This window comes from Chlorocebus sabaeus, chromosome 9, assembly GCF_047675955.1.
Source record: "Chlorocebus sabaeus isolate Y175 chromosome 9, mChlSab1.0.hap1, whole genome shotgun sequence".
Classification (NCBI taxonomy): Eukaryota; Metazoa; Chordata; class Mammalia; order Primates; family Cercopithecidae; genus Chlorocebus; species Chlorocebus sabaeus.
This window is the reverse complement of record NC_132912.1, coordinates 10,353,930-10,372,349: the sequence shown is the minus strand read 5'-3', so window position 1 is coordinate 10,372,349 and position 18,420 is coordinate 10,353,930. Positions and strand designations below refer to the sequence as shown.

Sequence of the window (18,420 nt, the reverse complement as noted above, 5' to 3'; positions counted from 1 at the left end):
CTTACCCGTCATTGACTGTCCAGTTCAGCACACAGGGGAGGTGGTCTTATTGAGGTAAATAAGACTCACCATTTTCAGTCATCTCAAGGTGATGATAATGGACCTGTATAGGTTTGGCCTGGAAGGCCTCGATTTGTTGTCTGACGAATGCCATAAGCTTATTAAGGATTATAGGCCCGAGAGTGAGGAAGAGTAGAAGAGTAAGTAAAGGACCAAGAAATGGCAGGAGATAGGGGAGAAGTCCATCGAGTCCCGTCCACAATGGATTGGCGGCTAGGCCCTTTCTGTGCTTTTCTAGTTCTTCTTGTAAAGTCTTTATCTTATCTCTGACAATTCCGGATTTGTTGGCGTAAAAACAGCACTTTTCCTGTAAAGCCAAACAGATCCCTCCCTGTTCTGCTGTTAATAAATCTAGACCTCTTCTATTTTGGAGAACTACTTCAGCTAATGAGTCTACTTGGTCTTGTAAATCTTGTATAGTACTGGATAAGGTCTGTACATCTGAAATTAATTGGTTGGATAATTTAGTATATTGGGTTAGTGAGACCCCTAGGCCTGTGGCTCCTGTTGTAAAAGCAGTGGTGATTCCTAGTCCAGCCAATAAGGGAATAAATTGTATGGCTCGTTTCGGTCTATAAATAAAATGTTCAATAGCAGGGATGGGGATAGGTTCATCTCCAGGAATGATATCAATGTCGGGGAGAAGAGTGGCCAGAACACAAAGCCCTGTCCAATTTGTAGGTAGATAAGTATATGCCATGTTGTTTCCACAGACGAAGACCGAGCCATTTACAGCACACAAAGGGTCGGTGGCATGGATTATGGAGGTACAGTTGTCAACATAACATAGCCTAGATCAATTTCTTTAGTGCTTTTATACGATGGTGAAAAGAGGCAAAAGGAATTAGAAAACGTCATCGGTTGAACTAAGAGGGGAGAGATAATAGGACAGGAATTATTTACCAAGGATTCATTTGAGTAATTGACATAGGACAACAAAAAGTTAGGTATAGCTAGAGGAATAGGGGGGCCCATTTTAAGACAAAGCCAACAATCGTGGGCTAGGCTTGTATTGGACATTTGAAGTAAATTGTAAGTAGCATTGAGGATATCAAAAGTTTGAGCATCGAGCCTAAAATTATCTCTAATCTCAGGCAGGGCTAAGGGGTGATATTGAAGTTCAGGATATAGAGCTTTATGAATCTTTTCTAATTTTTTTTGGACGGTTTTAATTCTTGCAATATCTAATGGGCCTCCTCCATCAGAAATATGGATGGGAGCAGTAGTGCTCCAACAAACAGGCTTTCCTTTTTGGCCGTTACAAGAAGATTGTACAAGTTTATTAGTGGTTCCTAATACTTGTACGTCATTGGTACTTCCAGTTTGTGTTTTTAGTAACGTGGCTGTATAGTATGTTTTATTGCCTGATTTGCATTGTTGATAGGAGGTATAACAGGAACTATGTACAGAAGATTGGAAAGAGCTACAAGGGCATTCTAGGAGCGGCCCATTAGGCGAGGTGTCTCTTGGGGTAGACTTACATTTCCACGACTGGTCTGGCATTAAGTACGCTGTCTTGCCCGAGCAAGTCACCTGGGTGATTCTATCTGACGGAGGTTCAGATATTTGTCCCCCTCTGCAGTCACAAGGCTGGCCGTATTGTTTTCGTAGTAATCCTCTTGCTTTACGAGGGTCACCAAAACCTGCATAGACTGTCACTATGTTATATAGAGCGATTATTCTCCAAAGGAATCTCATGTTAGACTTCATTTCCTGAAAAACAAAAAGGAAGAAACTTCTCAGGGAGATTTATCTTCCCTGGACTGACAATGGTTATGATTTATTTGTCTTACCAATCTTTCAGGCAGCCATCTGGCTGCATCATTCTTTTGTGAGAAGATGCATACTGAGCCTCTTCCCCAAATTAAAACTGGATCGGGGCCATGCCATGAATTATCAAGTGGATCTTTCCATTTTACCATTGCAAACTGTTTTTGAGATTCAGGATGCCAGAAACGGTCGGCAGCAGATTTTCCATGACTGTCCAAATTTAAAAAATTAAGGATAAACAGGGCATGATTGAGTATGTTTCTGGGGGTACCCTTCACGGGGTACCAGCTCCCCCCTTTTAATTTTGTGATAACAGTTTTTAATGACAGATGGGCTCTTTCTACTATACCTTGTCCTTGGGGATTGTAGGGAATGCCTGTGGTATGTTTAATTTGTAGGGTATTGCAGAATTGTAAAAAGGTTTTGGCTATATAACCAGGGCCATTATCTGTTTTAATTTGTTTGGGTATTCCTAAAATAGAAAAGCAGTGTAATAAATGAGCTACGACATGTTTGGTGGCCTCTCCTGTTTGGAGAGTTGCACTAATGAATCCACTATAGGTGTCTATGCATACATGGATATATTTTAGTTGACCAAATTCTAAGTGGTGAGTAACGTCCATTTGCCAAATTTCGTTGGGGATGAGTCCTCGGGGGTTAATTCCTAAATGAGGAACAGGTAAATACGTTATGCAGTTGGCGCATTGTTTAACTATTTGTCGAGCTTGTTCTCTAGTAAGTTTAAACATGAGTCTTAAGGTTTGGGCGTTTAAATGATGTAAGGCATGTGCTTTTTGTGCTTGTTGTAAATTGTCTGTAGTGACTGTGGCTATGGTTTTTGTTGCCATGTCGGCTGTTGCATTACCTTGTGTTAAAGGTCCCGGTAATCCTGAATGTGCTCTGATATGCCCAAGAAAAAAGGGAGTAGTCCTTTTTTGAATAAGTTGTTGACATTGTAAAAATAAGTTAGCTGTGTCTGAAATATGTTTAATTTGAGGCACGGTCTCTAAGAGGGGTATTGAATGAGCCAGGTAGGCGCTGTCTGTGTAAATGTTAAGTGGCTGACAAGGAAAAGCTGATAATGCTGCAATTATAGCTTGCAATTCGACTAGCTGAGCTGATGTATAAGTGGTCTGGAATTTAACGACTACATTATTGTAGGTGTAAGCGGCAAGTCCTGTGGAAGATCCATCAGTGAAAATTAGTAATGCGTCATTGAGGGGTTCTTTACTGGTAATATGGGGAAACACAAATGCATGAAGTTTGCAAAATTGAATGAGTTTGTTAGGTGGGTAATGGTTGTCAATGGTGCCAGTGTAAGAAGCGCAAGCAATTGGCCAGGCTTCCGTATTTTGTAACAGCCAATGGATGTGTGATTGAGTGTAGGGCTGTATAATGGCAGAGGGTTCTATTCCAAAGTACTTTCTACTGTTTTCTCTTCCCAAGATAATTAGATCAGCTATGGCATCATAATAAGGCAACAAAACCTTTTTAGGGGAGGAGGGCAGGTGTACCCACATAATGGGATTGCTCTGCCAGAATAAGCCAGTAGGGGTTATTGTTGTGTTAAAAATAATGAATATTAATGGCTGAGAATAATCAATACTGGTAACAAATTGTGTTGCAATGGCATATTCCACCTGTTGGAGTGCTATTAATGCTTCTTTAGTAATGGACCTGGGGGATTTTGGATTAGAGTCTCCTTTTAATATATCGAAAAGAGGTTTTAACTCTCCTGTAGTGAGTTTTAAGTATGGCCGAAGCCAATTTATGTCTCCCAGTAATTTTTGGAAATCATTTAAAGTTTTTAAATGATCACAATGTATAACGGCCTTTTGATTAATGATTTTAGGTCCATTAATTTGAAAACCAAGATAGGTGTATGGATCTTGTAATTGTACCTTTTCTGGGGCTATTTGTAGTCCGACTGCTGTTAACTCTTGTTTGAGTTGGGCAAAGCACTGTAAGACTTGTTCGCCAATTTCCCCTGCTATTAAAATATCATCCATATAATGTATAATATATATTTGTGTCCATGTTTTTCTGACTGGCTCTATAGCAGCAGCTACATATTTTTGACACAAGGTAGGACTATTGGCCATACCCTGAGGTAAGACTTTCCATTGATAGCGCTTCATTGGTTGTTTAAAATTTGTAGATGGAAGACTAAAGGCAAATCTTTTTTGGTCAGCAGGGTGAAGGGGAATTGTAAAAAAGCAGTCTTTAAGGTCAATAATGATTTTAAAATATTTTTGAGGAATCGCAACTGGTGAAGGCAATCCTGGTTGTAAGGCACCCATAAGGATCATAGTGATATTTACCGCCCTTAAATCTTGTAAGAGTCTCCATTTGCCAGACTTCTTTTTAATAACAAAAATAGGTGTATTCCAAGGAGAATTACTTTCCACAATATGTCCTGCTATCAGTTGTTCCTGCACTAACTGTCGGGCAGCACTTAGTTTATCATTGAGTAAAGGCCACTGATCAACCCAAACGGGCTCATCTGACTTCCAAGTAATGGGGTCAGCGCACCTTTGGGGTGCAGGTATGTCAGTGGCCTGAGCTAAAAATTTCCAAACCCCTTTTTATCAAGTTGTCCTGAAACCAGTATAGGCTGTGGAATACCGTTTTCTCCTTTTCTAAGACCTTTACCAGCAGTGTATCCTTGAGTTAACATTTGTGCAGTAACTATATCATTTGGACTACACATTATAATTTTCATTTGAGAGAGCAGATCTCGCCCCCAAAGGTTAACAGGTAGGTAAGGGATGACAAATGGCTTAATAAGGCCTGAATTGTTTTCTTTATCTGTCCATGTTAGGTACTTAGAACTTTGTTTAGGATTACTGCTTTGTCCAATTCCTCTCAAGTGAGTTAAAGTCTCTGTAGTAGACCAATGAGAGGGCCAATCTTCCTGTTTAATGATAGTTACATCAGCCCCTGTGTCTATTAGTCCAGTGAATGCCTTCCCGTCTAACCATAAGGTTAGAGAGGGTTTTTGATTTGTAATTGGTTGCACCCAATATATGTCTGATGATCCGAAACCTTTTATATTTCTATTAGAGTGTTGGATATTATTATTTGTTTTGACCAAAGGTAGCAGGATTAGCTGAGCTATTCTAACTCCTTGAGGGACAGTAATAATACTATCAATAGCTCTGGCCATAATTTTAATTTCTCCTTCATAATCATTATCGATAACTCCAGGGAGGACTTGTAAGCCTCTCATGGTGACACTACTTCTTCCCAAAAGCAGCCCAAAAGTATTAGGTGGTAAAGGTCCATATATTCCGGTATTTAAGGTTTGTGGTCCCATTTCAGGTGTTAGTACTGTGTGGGAGGTGGAACTGAGGTCCAGCCCTGCACTTCCTGGGGTTGCTCTACTAAGTTTTGAAATGGATTGCTGTTGCTGGCTGGAACAAAGCTGACTGCCCCATATGCTTGTTTCGGGGCCTGAGGCTGGCCCCTCATCCCGTTTCCCTGCCTAGGGGATAAAGGATTTCCTTGACTGTCAGTTTTAGATTTACATTCGTTTGCCCAGTGCCTTCCTCTTTTACACCTTGGGCAAAGGCCTGGAATTTTTGCTTCTGGATTTTTATTTTGGTTTTCATGGCAATCTTTTGCAAAGTGTCCCCTTTTACCGCATCTAAAACATCCCCCTTTATCTCTACCTTTGTTAATGAGGAAGTCTCTTACTGTTTGGCCGCTAAAAGCGGCGGCCATTGCTAGGCCTTGTTGATATGAGGGCCCAATATCTGAACAAAGGCGAATGTATCCTGTTAAATCTGTTTTCTTTCGATAAGGTCTGATTGCCGCTTGGCAGGCGGGGTTAGCGTTTTCATAAGCTAACTGTTTAACATAATCTACACCCATTTCTGCATTTCCAAAGATTCTACCTGCCGTGGTCATAAGTCTATGCACAAAGTCTGAAAATGGCTCATCAGGTCCTTGTTTAACCGCTGTGAGCGAGGCCCCTGGATCTCCTTTAACGGGAAGTTTTCTCCAGGCTTTTGTAGCGGCAGCCTGGATTTGCGAGAACAATCCAGGATCATATTGCATTTGGGCCTGAGTGTCTGCATAATTACCTAAACCAGTTAACATATCAAAATCCCAACCGTTTCCTGCCTGTTGATTTCTTTTAGCCGTGTCTCTACAATTTTCAAAGAACTCTGACTTCCAAATTAAATGGTCTCCCCCAGAAAGGACTGCCCTAACTAAGGTATTCCAGTCTGTAGGAGTGAGCCAATTCTCAGCTACAGATTCCACTATAGCAAGAGTATATGGAGCAGTAGCCCCATACTGAGAGGCAGCAGTCTTTAACTCTTTTATAATAGTAAAGTCAAATCCAGTATGATGCCTCCAAGCCTGTCCCCGTTCATCTATGGTTTCAGTGACCAGAAAAACGTCTTTGGGGGAGGAGTCTTCTCCATGTCGGCTAACAACTAACCCCCCTTTTTGAACATGTTGTCCAGGCCGCTGAGGTGGGCGCAAGGAACCCTCCATAGCGTCTGAGTTGGGTATTTTTTCATTTCCTGTCTTTAGCTTTTGGAGCCTAATTATCAATGATTGATGTAACTCTTCAAGTTTAATTTGTTCCTCTAGTTGAGCAATTTTTTGTTTTAATTCTTCTTTGGGATCTATTGCTGCCATAACAATGGGCGCAGAAGCCTCATTATGTGTCTTATTATATGGGGGCGGGTATGAAGTAAAGGGAGGCAAATCAGGGTTGTGATATTTAGCCGCCTCTTCCTCTAAATCATCCCAATTTATGTCTGATTGATTAGGCTTATTAATTTCCTCCTCTTTTTGAAGCATCTGTAAAATTGGGTATTTTTTTTGGTTTGTTTTCGTGTGGCATTTCTTTATCTGTTACAGAAGGAGACTTGATTTCCTCATGATCACTTTCGAGGGAAATGAGATCCTCCTCCGTATCTTGCGGAGGCTTTGTAAGGTTAGAGCGGGAGCTAACCTTTAAAATATGCTCTGTCTGAGCGACCGCAGCCATGACTTGCAGATCGGCCTCCTTCTTATCTATTAAATCTCTAATGAGGTTCCAATAAGAGAAGGCAGTCACAGGAATTTTTTCTGGCCCAAAAGTATTATAATAGTCCTGAAGACAATCCCCTACTCTACGCCATCTTTTAATATCAATAGTTCCTTCCTGTGGGAACCAAGGGCAAGTGTCTTTTACAAAATCAAAAAATTTAAACAAATCATTACCTTTAACCTTTACTCCTCGTATCTTTAAAGCCTCTTTTAATTGTCCTACATAGATCTGATGTTGGCTTAATTCTTGTCCCATTTCGGACGCGTCACTTACCTTCGATTCTGACGCGGCAGGTTCCCGCGGTGATCGGAAGAGTTCACTTTCTTTTGTCTTCGTTAGCGTTCGACCGTCCTTTGGCGTCCTCTTCCTCACAGAGTCCCTCGTTTCCAGGTCCCTGTTCGGGCGCCACGTATCCCGGCCCGCGGGATCGTCGAAGCAGGCCCTGGAGGAGGGAGTGGGAATTTGGGGAACAAGAGACACGAGAAATGGAGACAAGACAGTGCTCTGATCAAGTCTCGTTTAATGGCAGTAATGCAGTGCCTTATATACACTTGGAGAGGAAGGGGTTGGGCCAAGGCGGAAATGATCTCATTTCAGAGGGCGCGGCCAGGCAGGTTTCGGTTTCAACGGTCGGTCGTCATGTTGCGCCTGCGCTAGGAAGTAACCATTTTGCTATGAAGTAACAATTTTCGCGCGTGCGGGAAAGATGGGTGAAGAAGAAGCAGGAAGCGCGCCATCTTGTGCGAGGTATTTAATACAGGGAAAAAGACAAATCTGGGAAGGAGGTGAGAGGTGGAAATGAATAGAGCTCAGGCGTTTAATCGTCAATAATTACTCGCTATGGCCGGGGCGCGCAGCTCCGGACACAGAGCAATTAGGCAAGAAAAGTAAATAAAAGACCTCCAAATAGATCAGGAAGAAGTGAAATGATCTTGCTGACAACTTAATTTTATATATAGAAAACCTTAAAGATTTCACCAAAATACAGGTAAAACTGCTAAACTCAATAAAGTTGCAGGATATGAAATCAACATACAAAAATGGTAGCATTTCTATGCACTAACAATTGACTATTTAAAAATCACATTTAAAATAGCATCAAAAAGTAAACTGAAATATTTAGAAGTAAATTGAAACTAGGTGAAAGACCTGTATACTGAGAACTTTAAAACACTGATGAAAGAAATTTAATATAACACAAATAAATGGAAATATACCCCATAATCATTTATTGGAAGAATTAATATTGTTAAAATGTTCATACTTCCCAAAGTGATCTACAGACTCAATGCAACCTCTATCACAATTCTAACAATGTTGTTCACATAAATAAAAATAAAAGGATTCTAAAATTTGTAGAGAATTATAAAAGACCCTAAGTACAATAACAAAGGCAATTTTCATTTCTTTTAAGCAAAAAGCAAACAAATCAAAGGTGGGGGCATCACACTACCTTATTTCAAAATGTATTACAAAGCTATATTAATCAAAACAGCATGGTACTGGCATAAAAATAGACACATAGGCCAATAGAACAGAAAAGAAAGCCCAGAAATGAACCCAAATATTTATAGTCAATTGGTTTTTAACAAAAGTGCCAACAACAATCTGGAAAGGATAGTCTCTTCAACAAATGATGTTAGGAAAATGAAATCTCCACATGAAGAAAAATGAAATTAGGCCCTTATTTCACACCATATAAAAAATCAAACCATAACAAATTAAAGACTTGCATGTATAACATGAAAATATAAAACTATTAGAAGAAAATCTCCATGAAATAGGTCTGAGCAATGATTTCTTCAATAGAATCCCAAAGCAAAAATAGACAAATGGGATTGTATCAAACATCAACAGACTGAAGAGACAATCCACAGATTGGGAGAAAACATTTGCAAACCATTCGTATGAAAAGGGACTAATATCCAAAATATATAAGGAACTCAATTGAATAGCAAGAAAATAACCAATTAAAAACAGACAATGAACCTGAACAGAGGTTTCCCCGAAATAGAAAAATAGCTTACAGATATATAAAAAATGCTCAACATTTGTAATCATCAGCAAAATGCAAGTTAAAATCACAACAAGGTATCACCTCACATCTGTTAGAATGGCTATTATCAGAAAGGTGATAGGTGACAAATGCTGGTGAGAATGTAGAGGAAAAAGAACTCTAGTACACTGTTGATGGAATGTAAATTGGTACAACCATTTTCGGAAACTTCCGTGTGGAAGTTCCTCAAAAAATTAAAAATAGAACTACCACATGAGCCAGCAACCCCAATTTGGGGCATACAGGGGAGAGAAATCAGTACATCAAAAAGATATCTGTGCTTTCATGTTAACTGCAGCACTATTCACAATAGCCAAGATATGGAAGCAACCTAAGTGTCCATCAAAAGATTGATAAAGAAAATGTGGTATATATGCACAGTGGAATATCTTTAAAAAGAAGGTAATCCTGTCATTTGTTAAAATATGAATGGACCAAGAAGACATGAGGTTAAGTAAAATAATCCAGTCACAAAAGGGCAATTACTATGAGATCTTACATTTATGTGTAATCTAGAAAAGTCAGATTCTTAAAAGTAGAGAACAGAAATGGTGGATACTAGAGGCTGGGGAGGGGAGAGAAGTGTGTTCAAAGAGTACAAAGTTTTAGATAGGAGTAAGTTTTAGTTATCTATTTCACAGCATGCTGAGCAAAGTTAATAATAATATATTGTATATGTCGAAATTGCTAAGAGAGTAGATTTTAAATCTTCTCACTACACACATACAAAATGGTAGCCAGGTGAGATGACAGATATGTTAATTAGCTGGATGCAATCATTCTGCCATGTATACATATATCAACATATAACACTGCACCTCCTAAAGATATACAATTATTATTTGTCAATTATTTTTTTAAAGCAAACCTGTAAACATTTGCAATTGTTTGAGCTTGTTTCTGGTGCTATTTATACTCCCAGCTCCCCCGAGCCCCCACCCCCAGTAGATTATAATAAGCAGTGATGATGCCTTGATTGCAAAGACAGAGTAATTTCAGTTGCTTCAATTTTGTCTATATGACACCTGAAGTTTCCATTTGCGTTTAAGATTTTAAAGAATGAAGACAGAGTACCCACTGAGAGTTGTAATATTTTTGATTGGTAAGTTCAAATTTTAGTTCATATATGAAATATCATACTGAATTTAAATAACATCTTTAAATATAAATATATTCTTTCTTTGGATTGGTGAATTGTTTTACAACCAGAGAACAAACAATGAAAACAATTATTTCTATTACATGATTATTGCTTGAAACACTTTCATCATGTAGAGGAGATGTTCACAAAAGATCTGCTTTGGGTACCAAATATATTGGTTTTAAGCGTCTGTCCTTTGAGAAAACAAAGGTGGTTAGCACAGGCCATCTTCATCTTGAGGTCCCATCCCAGAAGGAAGGGTTGTGACCCATGTAGCCATCTTTTTCTTGATAGGCCACATTTTTCTGGGCAAAGCCTCTAAGACCACCTGCTCACCTATGCCCTTTTAGATTCAGATCACCTGCCTTTTGTCTACGATCAGTGGCCTTTGCTTTGCAGAAGTCCAAATGTTTTTGCTTAGATCTCTTCTTGTACAGAAGTAAGCACTGACTTGTGTAGTACTAACTATAACCAGCCCTTTGGTCAAAATACCCATGGCTGATTGAGAGTCTTATACACAAACTATGGCAGTTTTACATCAACTCTACAACTTTAAGCACCTGTCTGACTTAATGTAAGTCTATACATGCCCTGATCAAAATGCCCTGTTCACAGCCAGGTACAAGCCCCCATCACGAAACCTGGTGCCAACAAAAGTGTATCCCATTCACCCAAGTTGCATTCTTTTAAAAAATATCTCAATGAAGGCAACATAACAAAATCTTTTGAAATATGATCGAAGAAATAGTCCAAACATCCACCGAGAAAGGGGTGGTGGAGTGGATTTATCATATGATATCCCACCACTCACCTGAGACTAGCCTATGACCTCTGAGAGAACCAGAAAGATGGGACCATTCCCATCTTGAGAAATACACAGGGCAAGTGAAGGTAGTGAGTCAGTCCTCGTGGCTGTATTTAGGAGCTCAGAGCTGCTGTTGAACAGGAACCCTTGCTGAAGAAGGGGCTCCTGATTTTCAGAGGGGATGGCAGGATCCCAGGCTGGTGGAGACCAACATTTGGTATTTAGCTAGCAGAGGCAGTGTGTGTATAATAACCATAACAGGATGCAGCCTGGCACTTCCTCACCTATGACTGCATTCCCATGGATCCCTAGGGTCACATAAGGGCATAACACTATTTTCTTTCTTCTACCAAATTTGTATAATGAGAAAAGTCCAGGCCAGCCAAAGAGCAGCCTGGTTGAAGAAACCTTATTGAAGTCACAACTCCTCACTTCATACTGACCTGAGTCAATTTACAAACCCAGGACAGAAGCGAGGGAGGTGTTGGGTAACTTCTAGTAAAGACGCTGTGAAAGCCGTGACTGACACCCAGGATAACAGTGTCCCGGCAAGAAGGAAACATCTAGCCAGAGCTCTTAGTGGCCCTGAGTGAATGGTAATTTCTGGGGATCTAGAATGTCACCAAGATCTACTTGCTAGGGTGAATGTAAGGGATGAAAAGTTGGTTTTCCTCACCCATCGTTAGGTTTATGGCTGAGGTCTCTATAACAAAAGAGACTAGCAAAAGGGAAACATACAAATTTGTTTCATATTTATACGACACAGAAGACTTCATAAGGAAATTAACCCAAAGAAACAGGGAAACCTGTATATTTTTATGGTAAATCTGATGAAAAAGTGGGCAGGTATGCAGAAGTATGATTGGACGAAGGAGTATGATCTAATGGTACAAAGTTGGGGGACTTATTAATGTCTGTTTGTTTAGATTCTTCTCTGTGTCCCTTTGTCTTCAGAGACAAGGACACTCCCTTCCTCTGGATACATGGAGAGCATCTCTCACATAGGTGCTTATAACTTGCTTCAGGGGAGAAGGAGCTAGGCGAAGGTGTTTTCTGCTGTTTTCTCAAATGACAAGGCACCATATTTTAGGGTGCCATGTCCTGAACCTCATCATGAGACTCAAGGGAGTCATTTGGTAAACAAAAGTTGAGCTAAAGTCAACCTCACAATAGGCTCAGGCTTATCTCAAACCCATTCCATGTTTGTTTCCTGAATTTGTGTAGAGTTGGAAAGGCTGCCTTCAAGGGTTGATAGATCACCTGTGTTGGGTTTTTGCTCTCTTGGTCAAAGAGTTATGTTAGGAAAAGACAAGTACACACACAACACCTGCTGCTGAGAAAACTTCTGAAGACAATGCCCTATTTTGGCCTTGATAGAGGCAAAAGTAGCTAACACCATCACAACCCTGTCTGTCTCTAGTTTGGTTGTCACAGAAGATGGGTGGATTTAGAATAACAGAGAATCACGGTTCACTTAATCAGATCACGATTCTAATCTGAGTTTTGTTTTGTTTTTTTTCTTACAGTAAATCAAGGAGGTCCCTAAATTCAGTATGCATCCTCACGTCAGTCAGGCCAAGCTCTGCTGCCAAATGAGTTACTAAAACTTAATTTGCAGACTTTTAAAAACTTTTATGATTGCAGAGAAAAACTCTTTTCCAATTTACCCAATTATCTGGTTATTTCTTCTCATTTTTGCTCAAAAAGATTACCTCCTACCTATGGCTTAAATGTTGCCATCTTCCAGCACTACATTATAAATCCATTTCTCTTCTAGCTCAATGTACTCCTGCTGGGTATTTTTATCCATTCCTCTGGATTAAATTTCTGTCTGACTGCCAATGAATTCCAAGTGTGTATCTCCTGTCTAGGTATCTTCCAGGAACACTAGCTCCAGATACCTCAGGGAATTCCACTCAGCTCCACTACAGACAGTTCAACCTCATCATATTCAGAATTAAACCTGCAATATTCCACTCCAAACCTGCCCTATCTCAAAAAACAAGACACAGATTTCACACCAAAACAATTCCTCCACCCAGAACATAGGGAGTCATGGCTGCTTGTTCAGGATCAGGAAGCCCAGGATTTCGATGCCTGCTTTGCTTCTACATTTAGAATTGAGTGAGATCTTGCACAAGTCACTTAACATTTTGAGCATAAATTGCATCAGCTATAAAATGAGATATTTTAAAATAAAAGGTCTGTGTTTAACATCTAGCTCTACTGCTTACAATGTATGTGACTTTTACTACTTTTTAATTTGTAAAATGGTGATGATAAGGACACAAGACCCATAACATTTTTAGGGAAAAAAAAAGAAACCCAAAAAACAAAAACAAAGATGATAAAGTCCATGAATGCATTTTGTAAAATGTAAAGTACTATACACATGCTTGCTTGCTATTATAATCAGTAAGTCTCTAAATTTTTGTAAGCTCTAATACTCTGCTTCTACTGGGACAGAGAGCATCAACCTCAGTTATCAATCCTGAGCAGAATATCACCTCCGGATATGACAGACAACTGGCTATGTTATAAAAATCCAGAAGTGGGCAGGCATCTGTTCTCAATGACAAACTTCCTGAAGAGGTCACACCTAGTGAGCTTCTCATAAGAGGCTATGACCATTCGGGCCAGAAGGAGAGGGTCTTTGGGTCTCAAGGTTTTCCAGCCCCAGCTGTGAAGGCTTTGTTTGGATCCAACTCAATTCATCACCAGCTCCCTGGGAAATGATCAGAGGCATTTTTGAAAGTCAAATGTGCAAGAAGAGAGCTTCCCAAGCAGGGTAAGATCCTTCATCTACCCTCCTTCCTCCTCCTTACAGCTTTCAAATAGCATGGCAATTCCTTTTTTTTTTTTTTTTTTTTTTTTTTAATTTCCTTAAAGTCTTTCATCTCCAGCACGTCTAACTCTTGTCTCATTATAATTTCACTTATTTCTATAAAAGAAACCTGACAGCTACAGAACATTTGAGGGAAGGGAGGAAGGAGTGTGGGCATGAGGGGGAGTGAAGAAACAGGCAGAGAGGGAAAAAGAGATCTGTGCATGGCTGGGAGTCCTCAGAGAACCCCTTTGTGTGACACTTTCAGGAAGGACCGCATCTCAGCCAAGTGGCAGCCCTGGGCATTATTTTCTCATGACATCTACAGTATTCGTAGAAAATGGGAAATCATACGCGTAAAATCATTGCAGCTCAGACAGCAGGGAGGTCAACTAATGTCCCCCATATCAACTACACACTTGGTTCATTTACATGGATGCTTAAAATGATGCCAGGTGCCTATGTCTCCACCTGTGTTCACTGCAACCCATACTGTGCCTTCTTGTAACAGGCAGTAAGTTCTTACTAATTTAATCATTCATTGATTTCTCTCCTAATTCCAAACAGGAAACTGAAAGGTGCTACGCACTGCAAATCTGTGTCCCCTCAAAAATTCATATAATGAGACCCTAAGCCCCAGTGTGACAACGTTAGCATGCAGAGCCCTTGGGAGGTGATGAGGTCACGAAGGTAGAACCTCCATGAATGGATTGAGTGCCCTAAAAAGCCAGAGAGCTTCTCCCTCTCTTCCTCTCTTGGCCATGCGAGGATACAAGAATTTTCCAGTCTGCAACCTGGAAGAGGGTCCTCACTGGAACCCAACCATGCTGGCACCTTGATTTGGGACTTCCAGTCTCCAGAACTGTGAAACACACATTTTTTTTGTTTGCAAGCCCCTCAGTCTGTACTACTTTGTTGTAATAGTTTGAACTAAGACAAAAAGATACACATTTCTACTGCTTTTTACATAACCTATCTACTCTAAAAAAGATTTCTAACATAGCAGTTTTCTCAAATTGTCTGAGAAAATGAGTTATCTTCCTATGGAAATAAAGAACAAAGAACAGGAAAAAGGATGTGCTGTCGTGACAATATATTCCACTGTGTCAGCAAGTTTTAAAGTCTTCAGATTCTCTGGGATCCTATCATTTAAATTCTAGCACAATATTGATTATATATGAATTGTTTTCTGAATTTTTTTGCAGGCTTAGTAGGTCATAGATTAAAGGCAACCTTGTTTTAATCACCATGATTGACACGATCCAAAATGTGAGGTAAAATTTTAAAATAAAATCTATCTCATGGTGAATTATCAAATATTTGAGGTAGGAATTAAAAGTATAATCTAGATAACTGTGTTAATATTTGTGATATTCTTACTAATGTAGCATAAGTTTTCCCTATGTTTAGAAGTAAAATAGAAACAAGTTCACATATGTGTTTTTATTATTCATTAATTTGTTTCTTGCCTAATTCCAAATAGCAAACCGAAGGGTGCTATGGACTAAAATTCCCCTCAAAAATTCAATATATTGAAACCTGAACCCACAATGTGATGGTATTAAGAAGTGAGGCCTTGGGGAGGTGGTTAGGAATTTATCTACAACTCATGGTTTATCTGTAACTTTTACTAAATTCCATTAAGTCACCTAAAGATAAACTCTCTTGATTGAATAAAATATTTCCTTTCATAACTTTCATTTCCTTAGAGCTGTCGCTAATCTTTTTTTTTTAAATACATTTTGGAGTGGGCAGAAGGTGAGGTTTTTGACAGCTACAAACAGGAGGCTGGCAGTGGTCCTTATGTGTGGGAATAAGTAAGATGATACGAATGACGGATCTTCCGCCTCCTAAGGATTGAACAAGGATAATGTGATCCTTTCATATATTTTTAATTGTTATTCTTTCCAAAAGGAAAAGACTATACAGGTTCAGATTAGTAACATGTAAAATCACCCTTTTTCCCCCCAACTTGTCTTTATGAATCTTATCTGTACTTTTGTCTCTTCAGTTCTTTTAAGAATCATAATTGGTGTGATTATCTTTGCTATGAGAATAATTAGCCATCGCTTTTTGACAGTCTAAATTGGGAATACAGAATTTCAAGCAGGGGGTACAGAACAGCAATAACTGTTCCACTTTGAAACTGAAAAGGGCTCTGCCAATTGGATTCAGGTACAATGATTCTTTTGCAGTTTTTACTGCATGGGATAGAGGGAAGAAATGAAGCAGCTCACATTTCGTATGAGACATGAAAGGAAAATCTTTTAATGGGCTAATTGTGTGTTATGACCAATAAATAAAAAGAAAGTGAGAGATTCGCATTCTGAGAATTTGATTTTTCTTCATGAACTCATTACATTGCCTCAGAAAAATGACTGTATTGTTTTTAAAATTCAGACAAGAAGGCTACAATCATAATATTAGACTTCTACATTTGCATTATCCACTCTCCCTTCTACCATTAGAATGTTCTAATGCTTGAATGAAATGAGATTTTTGTTCTGATTATAAGTTGAGGAAGCTCTAAAATTTCTGAAAGGAAAACACATTCATTTACATAATCACAGGTTATATTTTACGTTTATTTTGATAATCAATGATAGTCAATTTTATTTTTCCAATATTATATTCAGCCTTTTTATCTGAGTTTTAAGACGATCCAAGAACATTGTGAAAATAATCAAACAATGAAGGAAATATAAAGGCAAAAATAGAATTTACCTGAAATTTTTTCTTCCAGAAATTAATGAAATTGTGGTTAATATCCTTCCATAAATATGTAATATCAATGAGTTAATACTACGTATGATTAACTGTTTTTAAATATATAATACATGTAACACACAGAATATAAGCTGTTTTTGTATTCAACAATGAACAGTGGTTAATAGGTACTAGTAGATTTACAGTCACTAAAAATAACATGTTATTCCATCATAATAATATGCCGTAATTTATTTAACCAATCTTCTATTACTGGATACTTAATGTTTGAGCTTATGAACAATCCTTAAGGAAACATATTCAGCACACAGGGAAATTTTCTGATTATCCAACTCAAGTTTGACCATAAACTTTAAGAGCTACATGAAAATTTAGAGAAGATCTAATCCAAAAAAGGTGCAAGGGCTCAAAATATTTCCTCAAGGTGACAAACTCAACTAGTGACAGAGCCACAACTATCTATTTACTGGGTGCATAGGGTGATCCGTGATCATCATATCGTGATCAGTGTTGTGGCAAACAAAAATGTAAATTTTAAGGCAAGAACCCCACACTTGCCTATTGGAACCTATCAAAACTGTAGCAGGTAAATTCTGAGGCACGTAAAAAGTGCTTATTATGTGGTTATTAAATCGGAAAATATCATCTGATACCAGAACTTTTCCAAGAGCATCCTAACTTCTCATTCAGTTAAATCTATCACTATGGCTATTGAATATGCATCCTGCTACTGCTTGTAAGTCTGAGAATCAAAGTTCTGTCATAATCTTTGTATAAAATCTTTATCTTTGCACCTACATCTGAACCTTGAACCGTGCCAGTTACAAAATCAGCACAGCTTCCTGATTGTGAAATGGGTGAACAAAGAGTTTAGATACAACTCAATAGAAAATTGGACACTGCTATCTTTACTGACTAGATTATTCGTGAGTTAGAACTAGTTTGCTCTCAGAGGTCACAAGTGTGATGGTTTACAAGGTAAAAATAGAAGTGGTCTTCAAAGGCTGAGTAAAATAATAGACATCTCAATGTGGCAAGGAAAGACCAGCTCAAAGAGATAGTTTGGGGAATGACTGTGAGGACCCAGGCACTGGGTATGCTGGGACTTCCATGAGAATAAAGAAGGAAGAATTTTAAACATTACAGCGCTGATTCTGGGCACCTGAAATATAAGGGAACTCTTCCTTTTTATTTCGCAAATTACAAAAGTTGAAGAGGGAAAGTGCTTAGAGAGAAAGTAGAGAATTTCATTTGTGGAATCTGATTCCATTTATTTATTTATTTTTTTAAGTAGCTCTAATTCAACTTGTTCATTAGGTAAAAAATATCCTGACTTGTTCAGCTTATGGAGGGAGGATAACATGAGACTCTTATGCAACCTGAAATTATAATATCATCTGCAATCCTAAGACTTAATTATTTAGGGACCATCAACAATAGAAAGAAATGTTTGTATTCCTGTAAATAAACACACTCTTAGACTGTTGGTTGTTTCATAAATATTCACAATCTATCTGTTTAATAATTTATCTTAACATTTTACTGATGATATGACTGTTGCTTACCAACCTATATAGTGGAGATTACATGTGTTATCACATACGATGTGTTTAGAACTATATCTAACAGATAGTAAGTACTCAGTACATTGTAACTGCTTATAAATCCACTCAACAACATTTATTGAGCACCTAGTTTGAATCAAGTGAGCATATATAGTAAGGGCTGAGTATAATATGGCACTTTGGAATTCCATTTCTCCTTTAACAACAAAATCCTTCAATTTCTTCTTTCCTTTTCATTATTTCTTCATTTTGTCTTGTATGTGACTTTGACTTGAACTCTAGGCAACAAAGCACTGTCCAGCCTCAGGGTCTTACACCTACTTCCCTGTCAGCCTGAACTGCTCTTCCTTAGACATCCACGGGGCCTGCTCCCTCCTACTTTTCATGTTTCCGTCCACAGGTCACCATCAGAGAGAGGACTTGTC

The 18,420-nt window shown here is 38.7% G+C and overlaps 1 protein-coding gene across 1 annotated transcript in view; it reads right to left on the bottom strand.

The window, feature by feature from the left end:
* Positions 1 to 819: 819 nt before the first annotated feature.
* Positions 820 to 18,420, bottom strand: part of LOC140712452 (uncharacterized) — a 113,344-nt gene continuing 95,743 nt past the window's right edge. Inside the window, exons 2-3 of the mRNA XM_073019513.1 lie at positions 7,151 to 7,271; positions 820 to 1,773 (exon numbers count right to left, since the gene is read on the bottom strand). Coding sequence (XP_072875614.1) covers positions 820 to 1,773; positions 7,151 to 7,271 — 1,075 coding nt within the window. The remainder of the gene's footprint in view (positions 1,774 to 7,150; positions 7,272 to 18,420) is intronic.